Source organism: Salvelinus sp. IW2-2015, linkage group LG19 (assembly GCF_002910315.2).
Source record: "Salvelinus sp. IW2-2015 linkage group LG19, ASM291031v2, whole genome shotgun sequence".
In the NCBI taxonomy this organism is placed as follows: Eukaryota; Metazoa; Chordata; class Actinopteri; order Salmoniformes; family Salmonidae; genus Salvelinus; species Salvelinus sp. IW2-2015.
In genome coordinates, this window is record NC_036859.1 from 14199448 (window position 1) to 14223173 (window position 23726).

A 23726-nucleotide genomic window follows, 5' to 3' on the forward strand; every position below is an offset into this window, starting at 1 on the left:
AACAGACGCCTCACAAGTCCTCAACTGACAGCTTCATTAAATAGTACCCACAAAACACCAATCTCAACTAGAGGTCGACCGATTAATCGGAATGGCCGATTAATTAGGGCCGATTTCAAGTTTTCATAACAATCGGAAATCGGTATTTTTGGATGCTGTTTTTTTATTTTTTTTAACACCTTTATTTAACTAGGCAAGTCAGTTAAGAACACATTCTTATTTTCAATGACGGCCTAGGAACGATGGGTTAACTGCCTTGTTCAGGGGCAGAACGACAGATTTTTACCTTGTCAGCTCAGGGATTCAATCTTGCAACCTTACGGTTAACTAGTCCAACGCTCTAACCACCTGCCTCACGAGGAGCCCGCCTGTTACGCAAATGCAGTATGAAGCCAAGGTAAGTTGCTAGCTAGCATTAAACTTATCTTATAAAAAACAATCAATCAATCAATCATAATCACTAGTTATAACTACACATGGTTGATGATATTACTAGTTTATCTAGCGTGTCCTGCGTTGCATATAATCGATGCAGTGCGCATTCGCGAAAAAGGACTGTCGTTGCTCCAACGTGTACCTAACCATAAACATCAATGCCTTTCTTAAAATCAATACACAGAAGTATATATTTTTAAACCTGCATATTAGGCTAAAAGAAATCCAGGTTAGCAGGCAATATTAACCAGGTGAAATTGTGTCACTTCTCTTACGTTCATTTCACGCAGAGTCAGGGTATATGCAACAGTTTGGGCCACCTGGCTCATTGCGAACTAATTTGCCAGAATTCTACGTAATTATGACATAACATTGAAGGTTGTGCAATGTAACAGGAATATTTAGACTGATGGATGCCACCCGTTAGATAAAATACGGAACGGTTCCGTATTTCACTGAAAGAATACATTTTTTGATTTCGAGATGATAGTTTCCGGATTCGACCATATTAATGACCTAAGGCTCGTATTTCTGTGTGTTATTATGTTATAATTAAGTCTATGATTTGATAGAGCAGTCTGATTGAGCGATGGTGGGCACCAGCAGGCTCGTAAGCATTCATTCAAACAGCACTTTCGTGCGTTTTGCCAGCAGCTCTGCTGTTTATGAATTCAGGCCTATCAACCGAGATTAGGCTGGTGTAATCGATGTGAAATGGCTAGCTAGTTAGCGGGGTGTGCGCTAATAGCGTTTCAAACGTCACTCGCTCTGAGACTTGGAGTAGTTCCCCTTGCTCTGCATGGGTAACACTGCTTCGAGGGTGGCTGTTGTCGATGTGTTCCTGGTTCAAGCCCAGGTAGTGGCGAGGAGAGGGATGGAAGCTATACTGTTACACTGGCAATACTAAAGTGCCTATAAGAACATCCAATAGTCAAAGGTATATGAAATACAAATCGTATAGAGAAATAGTCCTATAATTCCTATAATAACTACAACCTAAAACTTCTTACCTGGGAATATTGAAGACTCATGTTAAAAGGAACCACCAGCTTTCATATGTTCTCATGTTCTGAGGAAGGAACTTAAACGTTAGCTTTCTTACATGGCACATATTGCACTTTTACTTTCTTCTCCAACACTTTGTTTTTGCATTATTTAAACCAAATTGAACATGTTGAGAGAGTTGAGGCTAATTGATTTTATTGATGTATTGACTATATAAGTTAAAATAAAGTGTCATTCAGTATTGTTGTAATTGTCATTATTACAAATACATTTATTTAAAAATCGGACGATTAATCGGTATCGGACCTTTTGGTCCTCCAATAACGATCGGTATCCGGTACGTCGCGGCGTTGAAAATCATAATCGGTCAACCTCTAGTCTCAACGTCACAGTGAAGAGCGACTCTGGGATGCTGGCCTTCTATGCAGAGTTGCAAAGAAAAAGCCATATCTCAGACGCGACCAATAAAAATAAAAGATTAAGATGGGCAAAAGAACACAGACACTGGACAGAGGAAGATTGGAAAAAAGTTGTTAATGGACAGACAAATCTAAGTTTGAGTGTTCGGATCACAAAGAAGAACATTTGTGAGATGCAGAAAAAATGAAAGAGTCTGGAGGAGATGCTTGACGCCATCTGTCAAGCATGGTGGAGGCATGTGATGGTCTGGGGGTGCTTTGGGGATGGTAAGTGGGAGATTTGTACGAATAAAAGGATCTTGACGAAGGGAGGCTATCACCTCCATTTTGGAACGCCATGCTATATACCCTGTGGACGGCGTTTAAATTGGAGCCAATTTCCTCCTACAACAAGAGAATGATCCAAAGCACAGCTCCAAACTATGCAATAACTATTTAGGGAAGAAGCAGTCAGCTGGTATTCTGTCTATAATGGGGTGGCCAGCACAGTCACCGGATCTCAACCTATTGATCTGTTGTGGGAGCAGCTTGACCGTATGGTACGTAAGAAGTGCCCATCAAGCCAATTCAACTTGTGGGAGGTGCTTCAGGAAGCATGGGGTGAAATCTCTTCAGATTACCTCAACAAATTGAAACTAGAATGCCAAAGGTCTGCAAGGCTGTACTTGCTGCAAATGGAGGATTCTTTGACGAAAGCAAAGTTTGAAGGTCACAACGATATTTCAATTAAAATCATTATTTATAACCTGTCAACGTCTTGACTATATTTTCTATTCATTTTGCAACTCATTTCATGTATGTTTTCATGGAAAAAGGACATTTCTAAGTGACCCCACATTTTTGAACGTTAGTGTACATGCTACAGTCTCATGCATTTAGTAAGCCTTCAGTCAAACACTACAGTACTAAGTATCTGACACCCCTTCTACAACAGCAACACTACTATCCTCTTGGTTATCACCACCAATACCTCTACGTACTGTATCACCATCCACTTGACGTCACCATCCACACTCTATTATCTCAATTCACTTCATAGCCTGAATCACACAAGATACTGTATCATTCGTACCAAGAGTTCTTCACCAAAAATAATCTGTGATATGACTGACACAACTCAGGGTAATTTTTTTTCCATCAACGCTAATAACTTTTGACCACCTCACACTGCCCATTTTCACTTGAATAATGGCAACATGACACATCATCTTACCTGGTGACCGTCAGACATATTAATAATGAATATTTAAAAACTGTAGCTTGCGGACAGTCCCTACAGGGCATTGAAAAACTTGAGCGAGATAAGGACGAACGTTTCACAGCAGCAGAGTGGCAGAGCTAGCGAATGCTCACACAGCCTCGCTGCACACTGTCCAAGGAAATCTAATACACCTAGTCATGTGGTAAGTTGCCATGGTAGAAAAGAACCCAGTCACTCCATTCCTAAAAAACATGGTGCAATGCCCCCCCCCCCCCCCCCCCCCTCCACCCCCTCCCCTGCTCACTTTAAAAGGGACCAGATTTTGTGGAGCAAAACATCAATGACAACAAAATTATAAACGATTCAATATACTCTTTCTACTATGACTGGCCACTTTTCACCAATGAAGTAGAAGTTAATCGAATAATTAGATAAATATGCAAATATTATGCAGTGGCCTCAGGTTACATGCAGAAACTTCCAAATGCTTCATGCCAAATGCTAATTTAAGGTACTGTACACATACACAAAAATTAAAACAATTTCTGCACAAAGACCCTTCTCTGCAGAGTAACGCCCTCTATGGTAACACTGGATCAAATTGGTAGCAAGTAGCGCATTCACTCCTAGACACTGTATTCACACAATAAAGATGACTGCAAAAAAACATTATCTGTCTGTAATGTCAAGTTTTAGTTTAAGTAAGTTACAACAATGTTAAACACTTTTGAGTTCATCATTCATTAATCATCCAAGCACAATCTACTTGAGTCTCATATAGTACAACAAACGCATAGCAACTAACTAACTAATAATAACATTGTAACATACTCAAACTGCCAATTCATATCATAAAGGAACAGAGCCAAGCTCTTGTGCCAAGTATTTGACCTTACGAATGCTATTCTAAATCTGTGAAATAAATAGCTAAGATTGACACAAACAACTATTCCCCTGTTGAAGATTGAAAACAACCACAAGCAACACAACTCAGGAGATAACAAACTTGTCAATGTTGAACATACCCTTCAGAATGTACCATGGTGCTCTGTTTCCTTGTCTGTCTGTGTGCTACTCCAAAGGCTTGTCATTCTTAATAACAACTGTGCAGAGTATATAAAGCCCTCTCTACCAGGCAAACATGACAACAAAAAGCAGCCAGCCCCAGTTGGAAGGGGGTTAGCTTAGCTACAGTCAGATATCTGAAATTAGAAACTATCAGGACACAGGTTGTGCTGCTGCCTCTATCTTTAACTTCAAATGAGCAGGCTCGACATTCTTGTACAGCTTTACTGGCTCTCCAGTTGCAGCCCCTTCCAACCTCTCACTTGGCGCCCACCCAGCGAGCATTACTCTTGCTCTGTGCTAGTGTCACATACACTTGCAGTATTAAAAATAACTGCCCTGAAATGAGCAAATCATCGTATACCATAAACATTGCAGATAACTTGTAACGCTCCACCCCTGCCAGAATCAAACTAAGGCTATAAAGTCAGTTTCTCTTAGCAATATTAAAACTATCACATTTCTTCCTGCAGTGGATAGATAAACTCTCTTGCTCTCTTAACTTAATTTCAGGCATGCTGAACCCTTCCCTTCTCTTGTGTATATTATGGCTCTTTTTTTTACCACAGTCAAAGAAAGAAAAGCAAAGGGGTACAGTATTTCTGAGACATGAGCAGTTGTTTGAGTTATGGCCCTGTATTTCCCCATTTTTTAAATTTTATTTTTTATTACACCTTTATTTAACCAGGTAGGCAAGTTGAGATCAAGTTCTCATTTCCAATTGCGACCTGGCCAAGATAAAGCAAAGCAGTTCGACATATACAACACACAGAGTTACACATGGAGTAAAACAAACATACAGTCAATAATACAGTAGAAAAATAAGTCTATATACAATGTGAGCAAGTGAGGTGAGATAAGGGAGGTGAAGGCAAAAAAAGGCCATGTTGGCGAAGTAAATACAATATAGCAAGTAAAACACTGGAATGGTTGATTTCCAGTGGAAGAATGTGCAAAGTAGAGATAGAAATAATGGGGTGCAAAGGAGCAAAATAAATAAATACAGTAGGTAGTTGCATATGTGGGAACTCCTTCAAGAGTGTTGGAAAAGCATTCCAGGTTAAACTGGTTGAGCAAATGCCAAGAGTGTGCAAAGCTGTCATTAAGGCAAAGGGTGGCTACTTTGAAGAATCTCAAATATAAAATATATTTTGATTTGTTTAACACTTTTTTGGTTACTACATGATTCCATATGTGCTATTTCATAGTTTAGATGTCATCACTATTATTCTACAATGTAGAAAAAAGTAAAAATAAAGATAAACCCTTGAATGAGTAGGTGTGTCCAAACTTTTGACTGGTACTGTATGTATTTATAGCAGCCTATATAGCCAGTTAATAAGAAGTCTCAACAATCTTGTGTTGTTTGTCGGGGAGTGTATTACACTGGGCTGCCCTGTCTCCAGTGGTGTAAAGTACTTAAGTAAAAATACTTTAAAGTACTACTTATGTAGTTTTTTGGGGTATCTGCACATTACTTTACTATTTATATATTTTTTAAACTTGTACTTTTACTCCACTACATTCCTAAAGAAAATAATGTACTTTTTACTCCATACATTTTCCCTTACACCCAAAAGTACTCATCACATTTTAAATGCTTAGCAGGACAGAAAATGGTCCAATTCACACACTTATCAAGCAAACATCCCTGGTCATCGCTAATGCCTCTGATCTGGCGGACTCACTAAACACAAATGCTTTGTTTGTAATTGATGTCTGAGTGTTGGAGTATGGCCCTGGCTATACATACATTTGAAAAAACAAGAAAACTGTGCCATCTGGTTTGCTTAATATAAGGATTTTTTAAAATAATTTGTACTTTTGATACTTAAGTATATTTTAGCAATTACATTTACTTTTGATACTTAAGTATTATTATTTTTTAAACCAAATACTTTGACTTTTACTCAAGTAGAATTTTACTGGGTGACTTTTACTTGAGTCATTTTTTAATAAGGTATCTTTTACTCAAGTATGACAATTGGGTACTTTTTTCACCACTGCCTCCCTCTGAGTTGTACTAGTCAGTGCTGTCTGCCTGTGGGGCCTCTGATCACCATGGTTCTTTGCTCCATAAGACAGAAAGCATTCTATACGTTTTTTAACATGTTTGTGGTTGTTGTTCCTGAACTGACCCTGTGTCCCAATGTGAGCTCCTTACTGGAAGGAAAAAAACTCTGATACTGGCTGCACTACAAAGGTGATTAGTGAAACTGCTTCAGGAAATTGCTGCAACAACAGAAAAACTGGATCGGTGGGAATATGCTGATATATACACAATATATACAAAAGTATGTGGACACCCACGTAAAAATGATCTGTCCTCGGTTGCAACACTCGCTACCAAGTTCCAAACTTCCTCTGGAAGCAATGTCAGCACAAGAACTGTTCGTCTGGAGCTTCATGAAATGGTTTTCCATGGCCGAGCAGCTGCACACAAGCCTAAGATCACCATGCGCAATGTCAAGCATCGGCAGGAGTGGTGTAAAGCTAGCCGCCATTGGACTCTGGAGCAGTGGAAACGCGTTCTCTGGAGTGGTGAATCACACTTAACCATCTGGCAGTCCGACGGACGAATCTGGGTTTAGCGGATGCTAGGATAACACTACCTGCCCGAATGCATAGTACCAACTGTAAAGTTTGGTAGAGGAGGAATAATGGTCTGGGGCTGTTTTTCATGGTTCGGGCTAGGCCCCTTAGTTCCAGTGAAGGGACATCTTAACGCTACAGCATACAATGTCATTCTAGACGATTCTGTGCTTCCAACTTTGTGGCAACAGTTTGGGGAAGGCCCTTTCCTGTTTCAGCATGACAATGCCCCTGTGCACAAAGCAAGGGCCATACAGAAATTGTTTGTCGAGATCGGTGTGGAAGAACTTGACTGGCCTGCACAGAGCTCTGGCCTCAACCCCATCGAACACCTTTGGGATGAATTGGAATGCTGACTGCGAGCCAGAACTTATCACCAAACATCAGTGCCCGACCTCACCAATGCTCTTGTAGAACATCTTGTGGAACATCCAATGGAAAGCCTTCCCAGAAAAGTGGAGGCTGTTATAGCGGCAAAGGGGGGACCCAACTCCATATTAATGTCCATGATTTTGGAATGAGATGTTTGACAAGCAGGTGTCCACATATTTCTGGTCATGTAGTGTACCAAACTGTTGGTTGATGATGCCATAACAGTTTTACAAACGAGCCATGATAGCCATGTCAATGACTTGGTTACTTTAATTACAATGGATCCTGCTCAGCTCTGGTGTATTTCAGAAAGAACTGAGAAACACTATGATTGACAGTGTGAAATACCAAGAGCATCATTTGTCAACATTTCTTGTCAAACACACATGATGAGTGAAGAAAGGCAACAACAGGCTGTATATGACAGATTTATATGCACATCCATTGCGATAACCTGTATCCCGTTACGACAGAGGCACTACAAATGAGGCATAATAACCGTAACCCCCAAATTGTCAATACTTCAATTCTAACAGTTGACATGCAATTTGCCTCGGGATTAAAACAAATCTCGATCTCACTAGTTCCTATACAGTAACTTGGATTTTACACGAGTGATAATAAGGTCGTTCCAGTGCACTTGTGCTGTCTATACTTACCAGGATTTCGAGGAATAAAACTGCATTGTTTACATCCAGGATAGACGTGTCAGCCGTGTCCATAGATGTGATTACGATTAATTTAGGTCAATTGTACATTACCCCTAGAACGGTCTATTCCTGTTATTACGAACGCCTTTTGCAGTGGTGATGTGATGGAAATTTTCGAGTAGCGCAACCCAGCATTTGCCTCGAGTACGTGTGGCTTCTGCCGATGACGTAATGCGGAATCTCTTCACTTGCGTCAGTGTATTCTTTACAAATGTTGAAGTTGACAAAATAAACATACAAATACATATTGATTCAGCCATATACGTACTGTATAAACCCATGAATACAATGCACAGGAAGGATAAGTGCAGTCTGTGAAACCAAACCACATCTAAAATAAAAAAAATGGTGAGAAACTGATGAGAGAAATCTGCATCACATCAAAGTCTTTATAGTAACCTATATGGCCAGTAAATAAGAAGTCTCAACAATTTGTTGTTGTCTGTCTGGGAGTGTATTACACTGGACTGCCCTGTCTCTGAGTTGTACTAGTCAGTGCTGACTGCTTGTGGGGTCTGTAGAAACAATCCCCATCTGATATATACATTTTTTTAATGGTGAGAAACTGATGAGAGAAATTTGCATCACATCGGAGTCAGATAGGCACAGTTTAGAAATGAACAAATAAGACAAAACATTCTCCTCATGCATAGCCTGGGAAGCCGTTAGTGGGAGCTATTGATCTTCACTATCATCTGCGCTATGTGACCAGCGGGTAGTACGCTGGTGGCCCCCGTCGACCGGTTCGTACAGAAAACATCCTCCATTCAGAATGCAAAGGCATCGGTTTCCTCCTTAACTAGCTTTAATTGCGTGCCGCTGTTGGGAAAAAAACTGAAAAAATGTGCATAATGTCTTAAGAAAACACAATTTTCCACCACCATGCTAGAGTGGCTAATGTTACTTCATGATGTTGGCCACCTTGTCAACTAAGGGTAAACAACCGACTGCTGCAACCTGATTGGCTGAACGCGGTATGAAACATTCTGAAGTTGTCCAAAAATCGGAAAATGGTGGTGGGAAAGTATGTTTTATTAATACAGTACGCACATTCAAAAAGCAATCACGCGGCACACCATTAAAGCAAGTTAAGGAGGAAACCGATGTATTTGCAGCCGGAATAGAGAATGCTTTACGTACGAACCGATCGTCCAAAATCCATCTCGCTCTATTTTCTCCCACTGCCGGCCACTGTGCTTCCTACAACCACCATATTTGGTAAAGAGTGGAAACGCCAACCGGATGCTTCAGATTTATGCATCCGGTGAAACATCTGGATTGTTCTAGGCTGGGCTCATTAAACCCAGACAATAGTCGAGATCCATAGCCCACACTAGACTGCACAGGCTACCTCACACAGATAGAGAGGATGCAGAGGACAACAAAATAACACTTTCCTCACTACAGACACCCTGGTTTGAATCCAGGCTAAATCACAACTGGCCGTGATTGGGAGTCCCATAGGGCGGCGCACAATTGGCCCAGCGTCGTCTGGGTTTGGCCCGGTGTAGGCTGTCATTGTAAATAAGAATAAGAATTTGTTCTTAACTGACTTGCCTAGTTAAATAAAGATAAAAATATAGTTTACGCTACTTTGTCACGCTCTGGCCTGTCACATCATCCGGAGAAAGCGGGGAGGGAGGAGCGCCCTTCTCAAATCTAACGTAATCTACGCAGCTTGGTCAAATTGCCGACAAGGCAACATGGGGCATCATCTTTTCCAAAAACTAAATGATAGACTTTTCAAAATAGTTTCCATTGGGAAGGCAGATAAAGCGTTTTCATCAAAAGCAATCACTTTTGAAAACACAGAATCCTACTCATTACTACACGTGCTTAATTACGTCACTTCTATTTTGAACCGACTTTGCAGTCGGACAGAGTGGGGCACCTGACTCACCCCCAGGAGGCAGTCCGGTTCCAAATCGAACGCAATTAACTTTCAGCCAGTGCAAAACACATCTACACGGGCGCCGGTGCGAGATTAATCAAACTCCTTCACTGGCAGCCCAATTATGGGCTGCGTTCAGAACAGAAAGGGGTTGGGTGGTGGGTTGGGAACGCTCTGCTGCCCTCTAAATACCATCACTCATTGCTTCAAGCCACACCCCACCACAACCACAAAACGGAGCAAACGTACCTCAAAGTCTGTTCAAGAACGTTGAAGAACGTTTTTGTAAAATGTGTCTTTCAGTAAAACCGTCATGCAACGTAGAAAGCGATTAATCAAACTGAACACACCCCTGATTTTTTTGCCTAATTATTCGCAAAATATCTACACTGATTGGTCAAAGAAACAATTATTGGCAAAAAAATATATATAATAATTAGGCTGCCTGTGTAAATGCAGCCCTTCAGTCACATTGAATAATCCTTTTCCAGTTTCTGTGTGCTTGTAAAGTAGTAATTGTAAGTATTCCCAGTACAACCTACTTGGTGGGTGTTTGGAGTGGACTTGGAGACAGCCAGCAGATGTAGTTCCCGGGTGACAAAAAAATGTATGTGCCACCCTCCCCCTGCACCTGTACTGTCTCTGCCTTCTAGATGATAGCGGGGTGAACAGGCCGTGGCTCAGGTGGCTGAGGTTCTTGATGAGCTTCTTGGCCTTCCAGTGACACTGGGTGCTGTAGATGTCCTGAGGCCAGGCAGTATGCTCCCGGTGATGCGTTGGGCTGACCTAACCCCCTGAAGTCCACTATCAGCTCCTTTGTTTTGATGACGTTGAGGGAGAGGTTATTTTCCTGGCACCACTCCGCCAGGGCCCTCAACTCCTCCCTGTAGGCTGACTCGTCGTTTTTGCTAATCAGGCCTACCACTGATGTGTCGTCAGCAAACTTGATGATTGAGTTGGAGATGGGTGAAAAGTTAGTTCAGGAGAGAGCTGAGGATGCATCCTTGTGGGGCCCCCATGTTGAGGATTAGCATGGCAGAAGTGCTGTTGCCTACATTCACCACCTGGGGTCTGCCCGTCAGAACACCTTCTTTTTGACTGATGACTGACATAAGGGCTTGTATGTGATAGCCCTATCTGGCTTATATGATTATGATGGTCATAATGATTCTTGACAGTGTCATAAAGGGTATTTTCTACATGTTATTTAAATTATGATGGAAAAAAAGATGACCTTAAATAATTCCTTACAACAACAAGAAAGGACTTAAGAAACAGACTTTCAAACAAAAGGAAACTTCTTGGCAGAGAAAAAACATTTAAATAAATGTGGGTTTTGGCACTCTTATGTAGGTGTCATAACCAGCCATAAAATAACACAATATATATCACAACAGGTGTAAATATATGTGTTATGACAGTGTTATGACCATATAATGACATGTTATGACAAGTTATGTCAGCTGTTATGACATATTATGTAATGGTTATGACCATGTCATAAAGTGTTATGATGCTGGGTGTCAAGTAAAGTGTTACCGAAGTTGTAGTGGGTCTAGGGTGTCAGGTACTTACTTACTGACTTTATTGTCCCCATGGGGAAATTTTGTTGCAGTGTCATGTACACATTTAAAGTGGCGTTTAAATACAAAACAAATTGACAATGCAACTTTCATAACAGTTACATACCAATAAAAAGAGACTAGCCTGCTGGTCTTACTGGGTCGGTAGGAACATTAACCTGAGCTATTTAGGAGGGATATCACACCTGGCACAAATGATTGTCTAGTTCTGTTTTTCCTGCTGAGGGTTGCCCTATACCTGCGCCCAGAGGGGAGTAGTTCACAGTCCGGGTACAGAGGGTGGCTTGGGTCTAAAATTATTTTACGAGCTTTGCGGAGTGCCCTGACCTTAAAGATCTCATCCAGGCCTGTCTGTTTGACTCCAAGTACCTTGCTTGCTGTGGTGATAATCCTTCTCAGCATATTTCTCTGGTTGACAGTGGTATTGCCAAACCAACAAACAATACAAAACGTTTTAAAAAACTCTAAATGAAAGATTTGTACAACAGTCAGTATAGTACAGTCAACAGTAAAAGATCCTAGCTTTTTGAGAAAGTACAGTCTCTGTTGACTCTTTTCGTAGATCAGATCTGTACATTTACTCCGCTGAAACTTGTCCAAGGGGACACCCAGATATTTGTATTCCGCTACAATCTCTATGTTCTGATCTCTGTTAGATGTTGCAGAGGTAGGTGTTGTACGCTTCCTGAAGTCTATCTCTTTGGTCTTGTTGGTATTAAGGACCAAGTGTGATTCATCACACCACTCTACAAAGTAATTTAGGACCAGGCCATGGTGTTCCTCGTCATCATGCAACACGCTGATCAAGGCAGTGTCTTTAGCAAACTTAACGAGGTGTCTGTCAGGATGGGAACTAGTACAACTATTAGTGTACAAGATGTACAGGAGTGGGGACAAAACACATCCCTGAGGAGAGCCTGAGTTGGTGGTGCGCATGTCTGCCACGTGGGGACCTACTTTGACCCGCTGTGATCGCTGGCTCAGGAAGTCCAACAACCACAAGTCCATCTAAGGAGAAGTCCTGAATGAGTCTCTGAGACAGAATGTAAGGCTGGATTGTGTTGAAGGCAGAAGAAGGTGGAGGTGATATGATCCATAACTAACCTCTCAAAGCACTTCATGATGACAGAAGCGAGTCCTTGTGTTTTATACTGTGATTTTGTCTATTAAGAGAGCGTGGACAGTTTTATGATCGTAACACTTTAGTCTGTTAAGACCTTTCATATTGATTGAATATTGTGTTGTTTGCTGTGTTGCACTGAAAATCAGTTTGCTGAAATTACACTTAATATTTGCTGTGTTTTTTTTGTTGTTGCTGTGTTTGCCTTTGTAGAACTGTACAAATTCAAGTTGTAATAAAATCTATAAATGTTGTGATAATCCTGTGTTGCTTCCATACCAGTATCCAGTTGAGGTCTTTATGACCCAGGCCTATCCTAGAACATGTTATAAATCTACCAATAGTAGGCCTATATCTGCTCTTTTACTTGTAGCGCACATTGGACTTTCAAGTGGAGTTGATTGCCATAAGGACATAAGCAGGGTTGGGGTCAATACCAATTGAATTTGAAATTCCAAATTAATTATTGAATTCACTCATAAAGTGGAGAATTTACATTGAACTTCATTTGAATTCCAACAATCTTCAAGTTATGGAATTGGATTTAGACTATTTGCACTGATGGAATTGGAATTATAAAAACATTTAATCTTTGGAATTGGATTTCAAGTCAATATTTGTAAATTTCCCAGTTAATGGAATTAATGCACTTAGTATCAAACATTTACTGAAGGATTTGTTTTAAATCATTTATATTTCCATTATAGTAAGGCTGTCTGAACAGTGACATGATCAGCCTGAAAGCCTGAGGGAATTTAATTTGTGGAATTGTTTTGGATAATATTTAATTGTGAATTTAATTATTGAAATGTAGTTACCTTGGAATTGAGAGGGATTGAAATATTTCTGAATTCAAAGGCTGACCTGGAATTTGAATTGAACTATAAGGAATTCACAGAGGGAATTGAATTAGTAGAATTAACCCCAACCCTTGATATAGCTGACATTTAGGTGTTAGTATTTAATCAATTAATGATCCATAACAGATCATCTTTATTACATTAATTAATGTGTAATTGCATCTTTAGCACAAAACGTGAAAATCAGGATGAGTCTCTGTCCTTTAATTAATATGCTATCAAAACTTGCTTCGTGACTCATATTTCTACAAGCATTACCCTAATATAATCAGATGCATCTGTTATCCCTTTGACTCCTAGTCAACCAAACAATTTCACTCTAAAACTTCCAGCAACGTCAACTTCAACCAGTTGGCCTAGCGGTTAAGCGCGTTGGGCCCATAACCGAAAGGTAGTTGGTGGAAAAATCTGCAATTCCGCGCCTTGAGCAAAGCATTAACCCGAAACATCTGTTCCCAGGACCACGATGACGTGGACGTCGATAAAGCGTTGAGTTTGACACCCTTGCTCAAAATGTATAGACTCTTGTCTAACCTTGGTGTAACCCTCTGAATTAATACAATGCATCACGTTCCCTAATTTTGATGTCAGATGATGAGCTATGCATGTACCATGCAAAGGGCCTCGAGCAGTCGAGAACAACTACAACATTTGKCATTTTGTAAAGTGAACAAACCTCCGCTGCTACTGCTCTTGGATGCAGCCCCGTTGAGAACCTGCGTGTTGCTTAGCAACAATGTGACACCGTAGTTTACGCAACCATTCAAGGCGGAATAGAATCTTATGGGGCATTATTGTATTTTATGTAGCTGCTAGCTAGCTAGTCAGAAAATGTACTTTGTTGAACATTTCGCAGGATATATTGTTGACGGTAAAAGTACATGTGGTAGCTACAGTAGCGCCTAAATCAGGACGTTAATATGTAAAAAAAAAAAAAAAAAAAAACGAGGATATATCCATTCTGGGAACAAGTAAATTTATAGCCAACTCAACTCTCTCCAGTCCTGGCTAAATTAATCACGCTTTTACCTCCCTTCATGCCACACGACACACACCTAGCCAGCTAAGATTACATTTTGCCATTAGTTTACACAGTGGCAAGATGTAGTAGGTACCAAATAATAGATTTCATTTCACTAACAATGATCCAACTAACAATTTGTTTTTGCACAGGATTGGGGGGATTGCATACTGCTACTGCCTTAAATTGAACCACTTAGATTCCCATCCAGGGAAGGGGGGCCGAATTTACTAGGTTTTAATTATATTTTGCACGAAATACCCTTCCCCACGCACACATACCTGAACACTTGAAAAGCAGTTGAAACAGAACAGAGATAGGTGGTAGCATTTTTCTACTATGGTTATACTCTGTCATCACACGTTGACTTGCTCCCAGACAATGTAAAAGGTTGGCACAACACCACCGGTGTAATGTACTGTATCAAATTACAGACCATGACAAAAGGTGAGTCACTCACTTGCTTAATAACATTTCCTATAAGCACTCCACCTGCAGTTATGTTGTACCTTGAAATCACCGGCCTAAAGTGCATGTTAGACTGGGTAGGATATCTGTTTCGATATTCTGTATTTAGGCCAGGAACTATACTGCAGCCAGATGGCGCCCTTAAACCACCAAGTCCATATTGCCACATGAGGCTCAAATTAAGCTTCCCTGGCCTGTTTACTGATGCTTACAATACGGCGATTGGTTATGAACAGTTATGGGTGATACTGGAAGGACATAAGCTCATTATGTTATTGTCATAATAAGTGCTTGACTTGGATTGAAATAGGTGCCTGTACTAATTTTGGATGCCCTTATTGTTCATATTTAGGTGCAGGAACTCCACAATACTTCTGAGCTAATATTCTGCGGTGCATCACAACAAGTAGATCATTTGATGTGTCAATACTCAGTTACGGTGAGCTCCTGCCCAAGTCAATCACTGGTTTTCATAGTACTAAGTCTCTTTCATACATAGTGGATTACATGTCCGATATACCATATGTACCTTTGTGTCTGATTTTAAGGGATAGACAGTTCATGTTCATTGCTTATGTTATACTGTCATACTGTTATTTGTATGTATAGTATTTATGGAAATCAGTTATGTGTTTTTGGCTTTTCATCATGCCAACCAAAAGTAAACATGATTTGGGGCATAACTCTTCAATTTGATTTACGGCTGGTAATTTCTGATATCTTTTAAGATCAGGCAGATCTTCAAGCAGTGTGCCCCAGCAGACGTCGCAGTTGTGCCCTGGTTAACACCCCCTCACTGTGTGCCAACAAAGCTGTTTGCCATATTCAGGAGCTGAAGAGGCAACTGGAGAACTGGTGTCAACAGGTAAGATGCTGACTTCATAGTGTGATCATGCAAGAGAGAGAGAACTATGGGGCAAATATCACTGATATAAAAAAAAATATCCAATCTATCTAGAAATACTGTAAGGTTGGATGCATTTCTGTAATTTGTCCTGTCCCCTCTATCAGTCAGGAAATGTTCAGCATCAGATGTCTCATGAAAAACAGCAAAATAGCAAAACTTTTAGGTAAGTAGTGTCTTGTTTATCCAATGTTAGTCTTCATTCGAAGCTTTACATTTACAGCAATTAAAGGGATAGTTCACCCATATTGGTTTCCTTACCCTGTTAGCAGTCTATGTACAAGATATGACACCAATCCGTCCTTTGCTCCCTGGTAATGTTTCCAAATGCTCATATTTTAGCATTTGTGGCATAAATCCCGTTCAAGTCATGGGATTGATATTAGGAAAGCTAAGGCTAGCTTTTTCAAACATAAATATGCTTCCTGTAGAACTAATTCCAAAAGGTTTGGGACACTGTAAAGTCCATGGAGAATAAGAGCACCTCCTCCCAGCTGTCCAATGCACTGAGGATAGGAAACACTGTCACCACCGATAAATCTAGGATAATCGATCATTTCAATAAGCATTTTTCAACGGCTGGCCATGCTTTCCACCTGGCTACCCCTACCCCGGCCAACATCTCAGCACCCCCTGCAGCAACTTGTCCAAACCCCCTCCGCTTCTCCTTCACCCAAAGTTAGACAGCTGATGTTCTGAAAGAACTGCAAAATCTGGATCCCTACAAATCAGTTGGGCTAGACAATCTCACTTTCTAAAATTATCCGCCGAAATTGTTGCAACCCCTATTACTAGCCTATTCAACCTCTCTTTTGTATCGTCTGAGATCCCCAGAGATTGGAAATCTGCCGCGGTCATCCCCCTCTTCAAAGGGGAGACACTCTAGACCCAAACTGTTATAGACCTATATCCATCCTGCCCTGCCTTTCTAAAATCTTCGAAAGCCAAGTTAATAAACCGATCACTGACCATTTCGAATCCCACCGTACCTTCTCCACTATGCAATGTGGTTTCCGAGCTGGTCATCGGTGCACCTCAGCCACGCTCAAGGTCCTAAACGATATCATAACCGCCATCGATAAAAGACAGTACTGTGCAGCCATCTTCATCGACCTGGCCAAGGCTTTCGACTCTGTCAATCACTGCATTCTTATCTGCAGACTCAATAGCCTTGGCTTCTCAAATGACTACCTCGCCTTGTTCACCAACTACTTCTCAGATGGAGTTCAGTGTGTCAAATCGGAGGGCATGTTGTCTGGACCTCTGGCAGTCTCTATGGGGGTTCCACAGGGTTACATTTTAAGGCAGACTCTTTTCTCTGTAAATATCAATGATTGCTCTTGCTGCTGGTGATTCTCTGATCCACCTCTATGCAGAAGACACCATTCTGTATACATCTGGCCCTTCTTTGGACACTGTGCTAACAAATCTCCAAACGAGCTTCAACGCCAAACAACACTCCTTCCATAGCCTCCAACTGCTTTTAAATACTAGTAAAACTAAGTGCATGCTCTTCAACCGATTTCTGCCCGCACCCTCCCGCCCGACTAACATCACTACTCTGGACGGTTCTGACCTAGAATATGTGGACAACTACAAATACCTAGGTGTCTGGTTAGACTGTAAACTCTCCTTCCAGACTCACATTAAGCATCTCCAATCCAAAATTAAATCTAGAATCGGCTTCCTATTTCGCAACAAAGCCTCCTTAAGCCTCCTTCACTCATGCCGCCAAACATACCCTCGTAAAATTGACTATCCTACCGATCCTTGACTTCGGCAATGTAATTTACAAAATAGCCCCAACACTCTACTCAGCAAACTGGATGTAGTCTATCACAGTGCCATCCGTTTTATCATCAAAGACCAATATACTATCCACCACTGCGACCTGTATGCTCTCGTTGGCTGGCCCTCACTACATATCCGTCGCCAAACCCACTCGCTCCAGGTTATCTATGTCTTTGCTAGGTGAAGTCCCGCCTTATCTTAGCTCACTGGTCACCATAGCAACACCCACCTGTAGCACACGCTCCAGCAGGTATATTGCACTGGTCATCCCCAATGCCAACACTTCCTTTGGCAGCTTTTCCTTCCAGTTCTCTGCTGCCAATGACTGGAACGAATTGCAAAAATCTCTGAAGCTGGAGTCTTATATCTCCCTCTCTAACTTTAAGCATCAGCTGTCAGAGAAGCTTACCGATCACTGTACCTGTACACAGCCAATCTGTAAATGGCACAAGCGACTACCTCATCCCCATATTACTGCTTACCCTCTTGCTCTTTTGCACCCCAGTATCTCTACTTGCACATCATCATCTGCACATGTATCACTCCAGTATTAATGCTAAATGGTAATTATTTTCGCCTCTAGGGCCTATTTATTGCCTACCTCCCTACTCTTCTACATTTGCACACACTGTACATAGATTTTTCTATTTTTATTTTCTTTTGTGTTATTGACTGAACCTTTGTTTTTGTGTAACTCTGTGTTCTTGTTTTTGTCTCACTCCTTTGCTTTATCTTGGCCAGGACACAGTTGTAAATGAGAACTTGTTGTCAACTGGCCTACCTGGTTAAATAAAGGTGAAATAAAATAAAATAAAATTAGCAGTTTTTGCACATCATGTTCAAATCATTTGAAAGTATCTAAAATGTCTTGTGAAGCTCAACAAAGTCACTTATAGACGGGTTAGTTGTTGAGCAACAAAACCTACGTGTGCGCAACTATGCGGCAAAACAGATGTGGTTGGCTTAGAATGTTGACAACATGTAAACTATATTTAGTCTCCTATGTTTATTGAAAACAAGTACATTTGCATAATGATCAATTGTTGTCTCTCCAATACATTGTTACAGTTGTTGATTAGCGAGCTAGTGAATTGTAGCCATTTTAGCATAGACGTGACGTCAGTCAAAACACCTGAAAACAAGACATGGTATGAAGAACAAGAGAAAACTAGCTGAAACGAGCCACCTACGATTCCCCACATGGCAGTTTCTTGTCATTGTTGCTAGCTACCTGGTCATCCAGAATCACAACATCACAAAGACTTCTGCCTCATTGAAGTGTGCGCATCGTTTTCATAACGCTGTCAGCTAACCCATTTATAGATGATTTAAACATGCTGCCAACAAATGCTAAACGTTAGCATTCGGAATCAGTGCCAGGGAAACTAAATCAAAGCATGGATAGCCCTCTTACCTTGTCCATATACTGCTTACAGGGTAAGGAAACCAATATGTAATTTTGTAATTTGCGTGAACTATCCCTTTAATGCGCCTATTTCTTCAGGTATGTGAAGAAATGTGTTCCATCTTTTTCAGATTTCATTCCAGAGAATCCAAGTCTTCAATTATGTCTACAGAGTTATACATTGAAGACATTGGGCTAAGTGCAAGAACCGAAAGAAGTGAATTATTTTTCTCAAATGAGAGGGATACAGTACACAGCCTCGTGTCACATGATGTCCATGAACACAATGGAATATTTCTAGTAACAAAAATGTCCAGTGTAATGGCATCTATAACGTGCACATTATTCTGAATCGTCCATATGCAGTACAGCCCCTGTTGTTTGCAGATGCTTTCTATACAATGAGTCCACTTGTAGTGTATTTTCGTTTAGCTTAGTTTAACTGATAATGACCAATATTTTTCAATAGAAAAGGCTACTGGTATACGTATACTGTACAAACATCTTTCTTCATTCATACAGAAGGTGGACTGTTTGTCTCCGCTGTGTAAGGAATGTCCTGGTAAAGTTGGTGTATCTGATTGAACATCTAGAAGCTGATCGCCAGGATGCAGAGGAAGCTCTACAAACAGAGAAGAGGAGGTGAACTTTTGGGAGAAAAATGTATACTGTTTCACTGTGGAAGCAGCCGTCCAGAAAGGTCAGTCAGTGGCATAAATGTAGCCGGCGAAAGTAAACCTAGCACAGGGCACAAACTCATTTGGGGTTGTTTATTCTGTCGAAGCGTACATTTAAAATAGGACAATGTAGGACGGAAATCACTGCAAGGTGGTCACCATAAAGTAAAGTTCAGTCTAAATCACAATCAAGTGAAGTAAATGTGTTGGTAAAGTGCATAAAAACAATCTGAGTACAATAAGTACAAAGAGAAATGCATAAATGGTAATGGCTCTGCTTTCTATAAAAAATACAAGAAAATACACAGACCACAATGTTCACAGTTAGAATAGACTAGAATAGACTTTCTAACATTTTTCAAATGTCTGAGTACAAGATGTCCAGAAACACAATGACATCTTGCATGAAAAACAAAAATACATTTAGTAATAAAACAATATGAGTACTTACAAACACACTGTCCACTTGATACCCAAACCCCACATGGAACAGTAGATCCTCATCTCACCCATACAGCACTGGGGGAAATTATATACACTATATACAGTATACAAAAGTATGTCACCATATAAATTTAAAAATTAAACAAAAAAAAAAACACCCTGAAGCTTTACATGAAATCGAACGTCATTCTGATAATTACTCACGCTTCAAATAATGTTATCAACTCCACAAAGTGGTTCTGAGAGCACTGGTATTCAGCTAGGTAGAAGCTAACATCCTCATGTCAATCTGAAAGTATTAACAGGCCAACATGACCATCTGGCTAGGATAAAAAATAAAGTAAGGTTGGACCAACGATGGATTTCAACAACTCTCCAGTGTAATTGCTTGCGTTCACTCTTACACACTGCGTATGCGCAATCCCATAATGGCTTGCACACATTATTTATGTTTTGGCAGGATAGAACAGCAGCCTCTGGTAAGACAAGGGGTAGCGGTCCATGTATATTTGTAAACAACAGCTGGTGCGTGATATCTAAGGAAGTCTCAAAGTTTTGCTCACCTGAGAGGTAGTATCTCATGATCAGCTGTAGACCACACTATCTACCAAGAGAGTGTTCATCTATATTCTTCGTAGCTGTCTATTTACCACCACAAACCGATGCTGGCACTAAGACCGCCCTCAATGAGCTGTATATGGCCATAAGCAAACAGGAAAACGCTCATCCAGAGGCAGCTCTCTTAGTGGCCGGGGACTTTAATGCAGGCAAACTTAAATCCGTTTTACCTAATTTCTATCAACTAAATGTGCGACCAGAGGAAAAAAAAACTCAAGACCACCTTTACTCCACACACAGAGGCGTGTACAAAGCTCTCCCTCGCCCTCCATTTGGAAAATCTGACCATAATTCTATCCTCCTGATTCCTGGTTACAAGCAAAAATTAAAGCAGGAAGCACCAGTGACTCGGTCAATAAAAAAGTGGTCAGATGAAGCAGATGCTAAGCTACAGGACTGTTTTGCTAGCACAGACTGGAATATGTTCCGGGATTCTTCCGATGGCATTGAGGAGTATGTACACCACATCAGTCACTGGCTTCATCAAAAAATGCATCGATGACGTCGTCCCCACAGTGACTGTATGTACATACCCCAACCAGAAGCCATGGATTACAGGCAACATCCACACTGAGCTAAAGGGTAGAACTGCCACTTTCAAGGAGCGGGACTCTAATCCGGAAGCTTATAAGGACTAAGATCGAATCGTACTATACCGGCTCCAACGCTCGTCAGATGTGGCAGGGCATGCAAGCTGTTACAGAGTACGAAGGGAAGCACAGCCGTGAGCACAGACACGAGCCTACCAGACGAGCTAAATTACTTCTATGCTCGCTTTGAGGCAAGTAACACTGAAACATGCATGAGATCATCAGCTGTTCTGGGATGACTGTGTGATCACGCTCTCCGTAGCCAATGTGAGTAAGACCTTTAAACAGACTAACAGACTGATTACCAGGATGTGTACTCCGAGCATGCGCTGACCAACTGGCAAGTGTCTTCACTGATATTTTCAACCTCTCCCTGTCTGAGTCTGTAATACCAACATGTTTCAAGCAGACCACAATAGTCCCTGTGCCCAAGAATACTAAAGTAACCTGCCTAAATGACTACCTACCCGTAGCACTCACGTCTGTAGCCATGAAGTGCTTTGAAAGGCTCGTTATTGGCTCACATCATCACCATTATCCCAGAAACCGTAGACCCACTCCAATTTGCCTACCGCCCCAACAGATCCACAGATGACGCAATCTCTATTGCACTCCACACTGCCCTTTCACACCTGGACAAAAGGAACACCTATGTGAGAATGCTATTCATTGACTACAGCTCAGCGTTCAACACCATAGTGCCCTCAAGCTCATCACTAAGCTAAGGACCCTGGGATTAACCACCTCCCTCTGCAACTGGATCCTGGACTTCCTGACGGGCCGCCCCCAGGTGGTAAGGGTAGGTAACAACACATCTGCCATGCTGATCCTCAACACGGGGGCCCCTCAGGGGTGCGTGCTCAGTCCCCTCCTGTACTCCCTGTTCACTAATGACTGCATGACCAGGCATGACTCCAACACCATCATTAAGTTTGCCGATGACACAACAGTGGTAGGCCTGATCACCGACAACGACGAGACAGCCTATAGGGAGGAGGTCAAAGACCTGGCCGTGTGGTGCCAGGACAACAACCTCTCCCTCAACGTGATCAAGACAAAGGAGATGATTGTGGACTACAGGAAAAGGAGGATCGAGCACGCCCCCATTCTCATCGACGGGGCTGTAGTGGAGCAGGTGGAGAGGTTTAAGTTCCTTGGTGTCCACATCACCAACAAACTAACATGGTCCAAGCACACCAAGACAGTCGAGAAGAGGGCACGACAAAACCTATTGTCACTCAGGAGACTGAAATGATTTGGCACGGGCCAGTACATCACTGGGGCCAAGCCATCCAGGACCTCTATACAGGCAGTGTCAAAGGAAGGCCCGAAAAATAGTCAAAGACTCCATCCACCCAAGTCATAGGCTGTTCTCTCTGCTACCGCGCCAAGTCTAGGTCCAAGAGGCTTCTAAGCAGCTTCTTCCCCAAAGCCATAAGACTTCTGAACATCTAATCAAATGGCTACCCAGACTATTTGCATTGCCCCCCCCCCCCCTTTTACACTGCTGCTACACTCTGTTTACTGTCTATGCATAGTCACTTTAATAACTCTACCTACATATACATATTACCTCAATTACCTTGACTAACCGGTTCCCCTGCACATTGACTCTGTACTGGTACCCTCTGTATATAGCCTCGCTATTGTTATTTTACTGCTGCTCTTTAATTATTAGTTAATTTTTTTTGTTTTGTATTTTTCTTAAAACTGCATTGTTTGCTACGGGCTTGGAAGTAAGCATTTCACTGTAAGGGCTACACCTGTTGTATTCGGCGGATGTGACAAATACAATTTGATGCCATCTAGTGGATATAAAGGATTACAGCTATGTGCTTTAACCACCTGGCTACATTCTCCCCTGCTACAAAGTCAACGTCCTCGGTGACTTAGCACAAGTTTCTAACTTCTCTTACAGCTTCTCTGAAGAACACAGTACCCAGACTAGTTATAACCTGGGACAACACTTCGGGACTGAGTGAAACTGTATTACTACAAGCTGATTTAGGAGCGTTATACGGGTTTGATTGTACCCAAGCATTTGCACTGGTACTTCTGCGTGGAGCAGGAACGGGCTCAGAAACATCTTGTTCCTCAGTAATATTTTCATGTTCCTCTCTATCGGAAAAATAACTGTCACTATCAGCATTACCAATAGGTTTGGTGTTTCCCTCTCTAGTTACCTTTGGATAGGAGACACCACACTTTATATGATTGACATAATTTTTTTTACATTTAACTAGGCAAGTCAGTTAAGAACAAATTCTTATTTACAGTGCCAGCCTACACCGTTCATACCCGGACGATGCTGGGCCAATTGTGCACCGCCCTATGGGACTCTCAATCACAAACAGTTGCGATACAGCCTGGATTTGAACCAAGGTGTCTGTAGTGATGCCTCTAGCACTGAGATGCAGTGCCTTAGACCGCTGCGACACTCGGTAGCCCTAGAAAAGCTTCTCGAAAAGAAAAAGCTTCTATTAAAGAAAACCCTGAGTTCTATTAGATAGATAGCACTGAATCAATGATATGGCAGAGGTCAAAAAGCCATAACA

General features: G+C 41.4%; 1 protein-coding gene and 1 long non-coding RNA gene across 2 annotated transcripts in view; one reads left to right on the forward strand and one right to left on the reverse strand.

Annotated features, from left to right (window-relative positions):
• dtna (dystrobrevin, alpha) overlaps positions 1–4308 on the reverse strand; it is a 33471-nt gene extending 29163 nt beyond the window's left edge. The window contains 1 exon segment of the mRNA XM_070448849.1: positions 4086–4308. Within this exon segment, the coding sequence (XP_070304950.1) occupies positions 4086–4102 (17 nt within the window). The 5' untranslated portion in view covers positions 4103–4308.
• Positions 4309–14057: 9749 nt separating this feature from the next.
• On the forward strand, positions 14058–20248 carry LOC139029276 (uncharacterized). The gene is made up of 4 exons (XR_011481579.1): positions 14058–14721; positions 15471–15607; positions 15754–15812; positions 18974–20248. It is a non-coding gene; the product is annotated as an uncharacterized lncRNA (long non-coding RNA).
• Positions 20249–23726: the final 3478 nt, after the last annotated feature.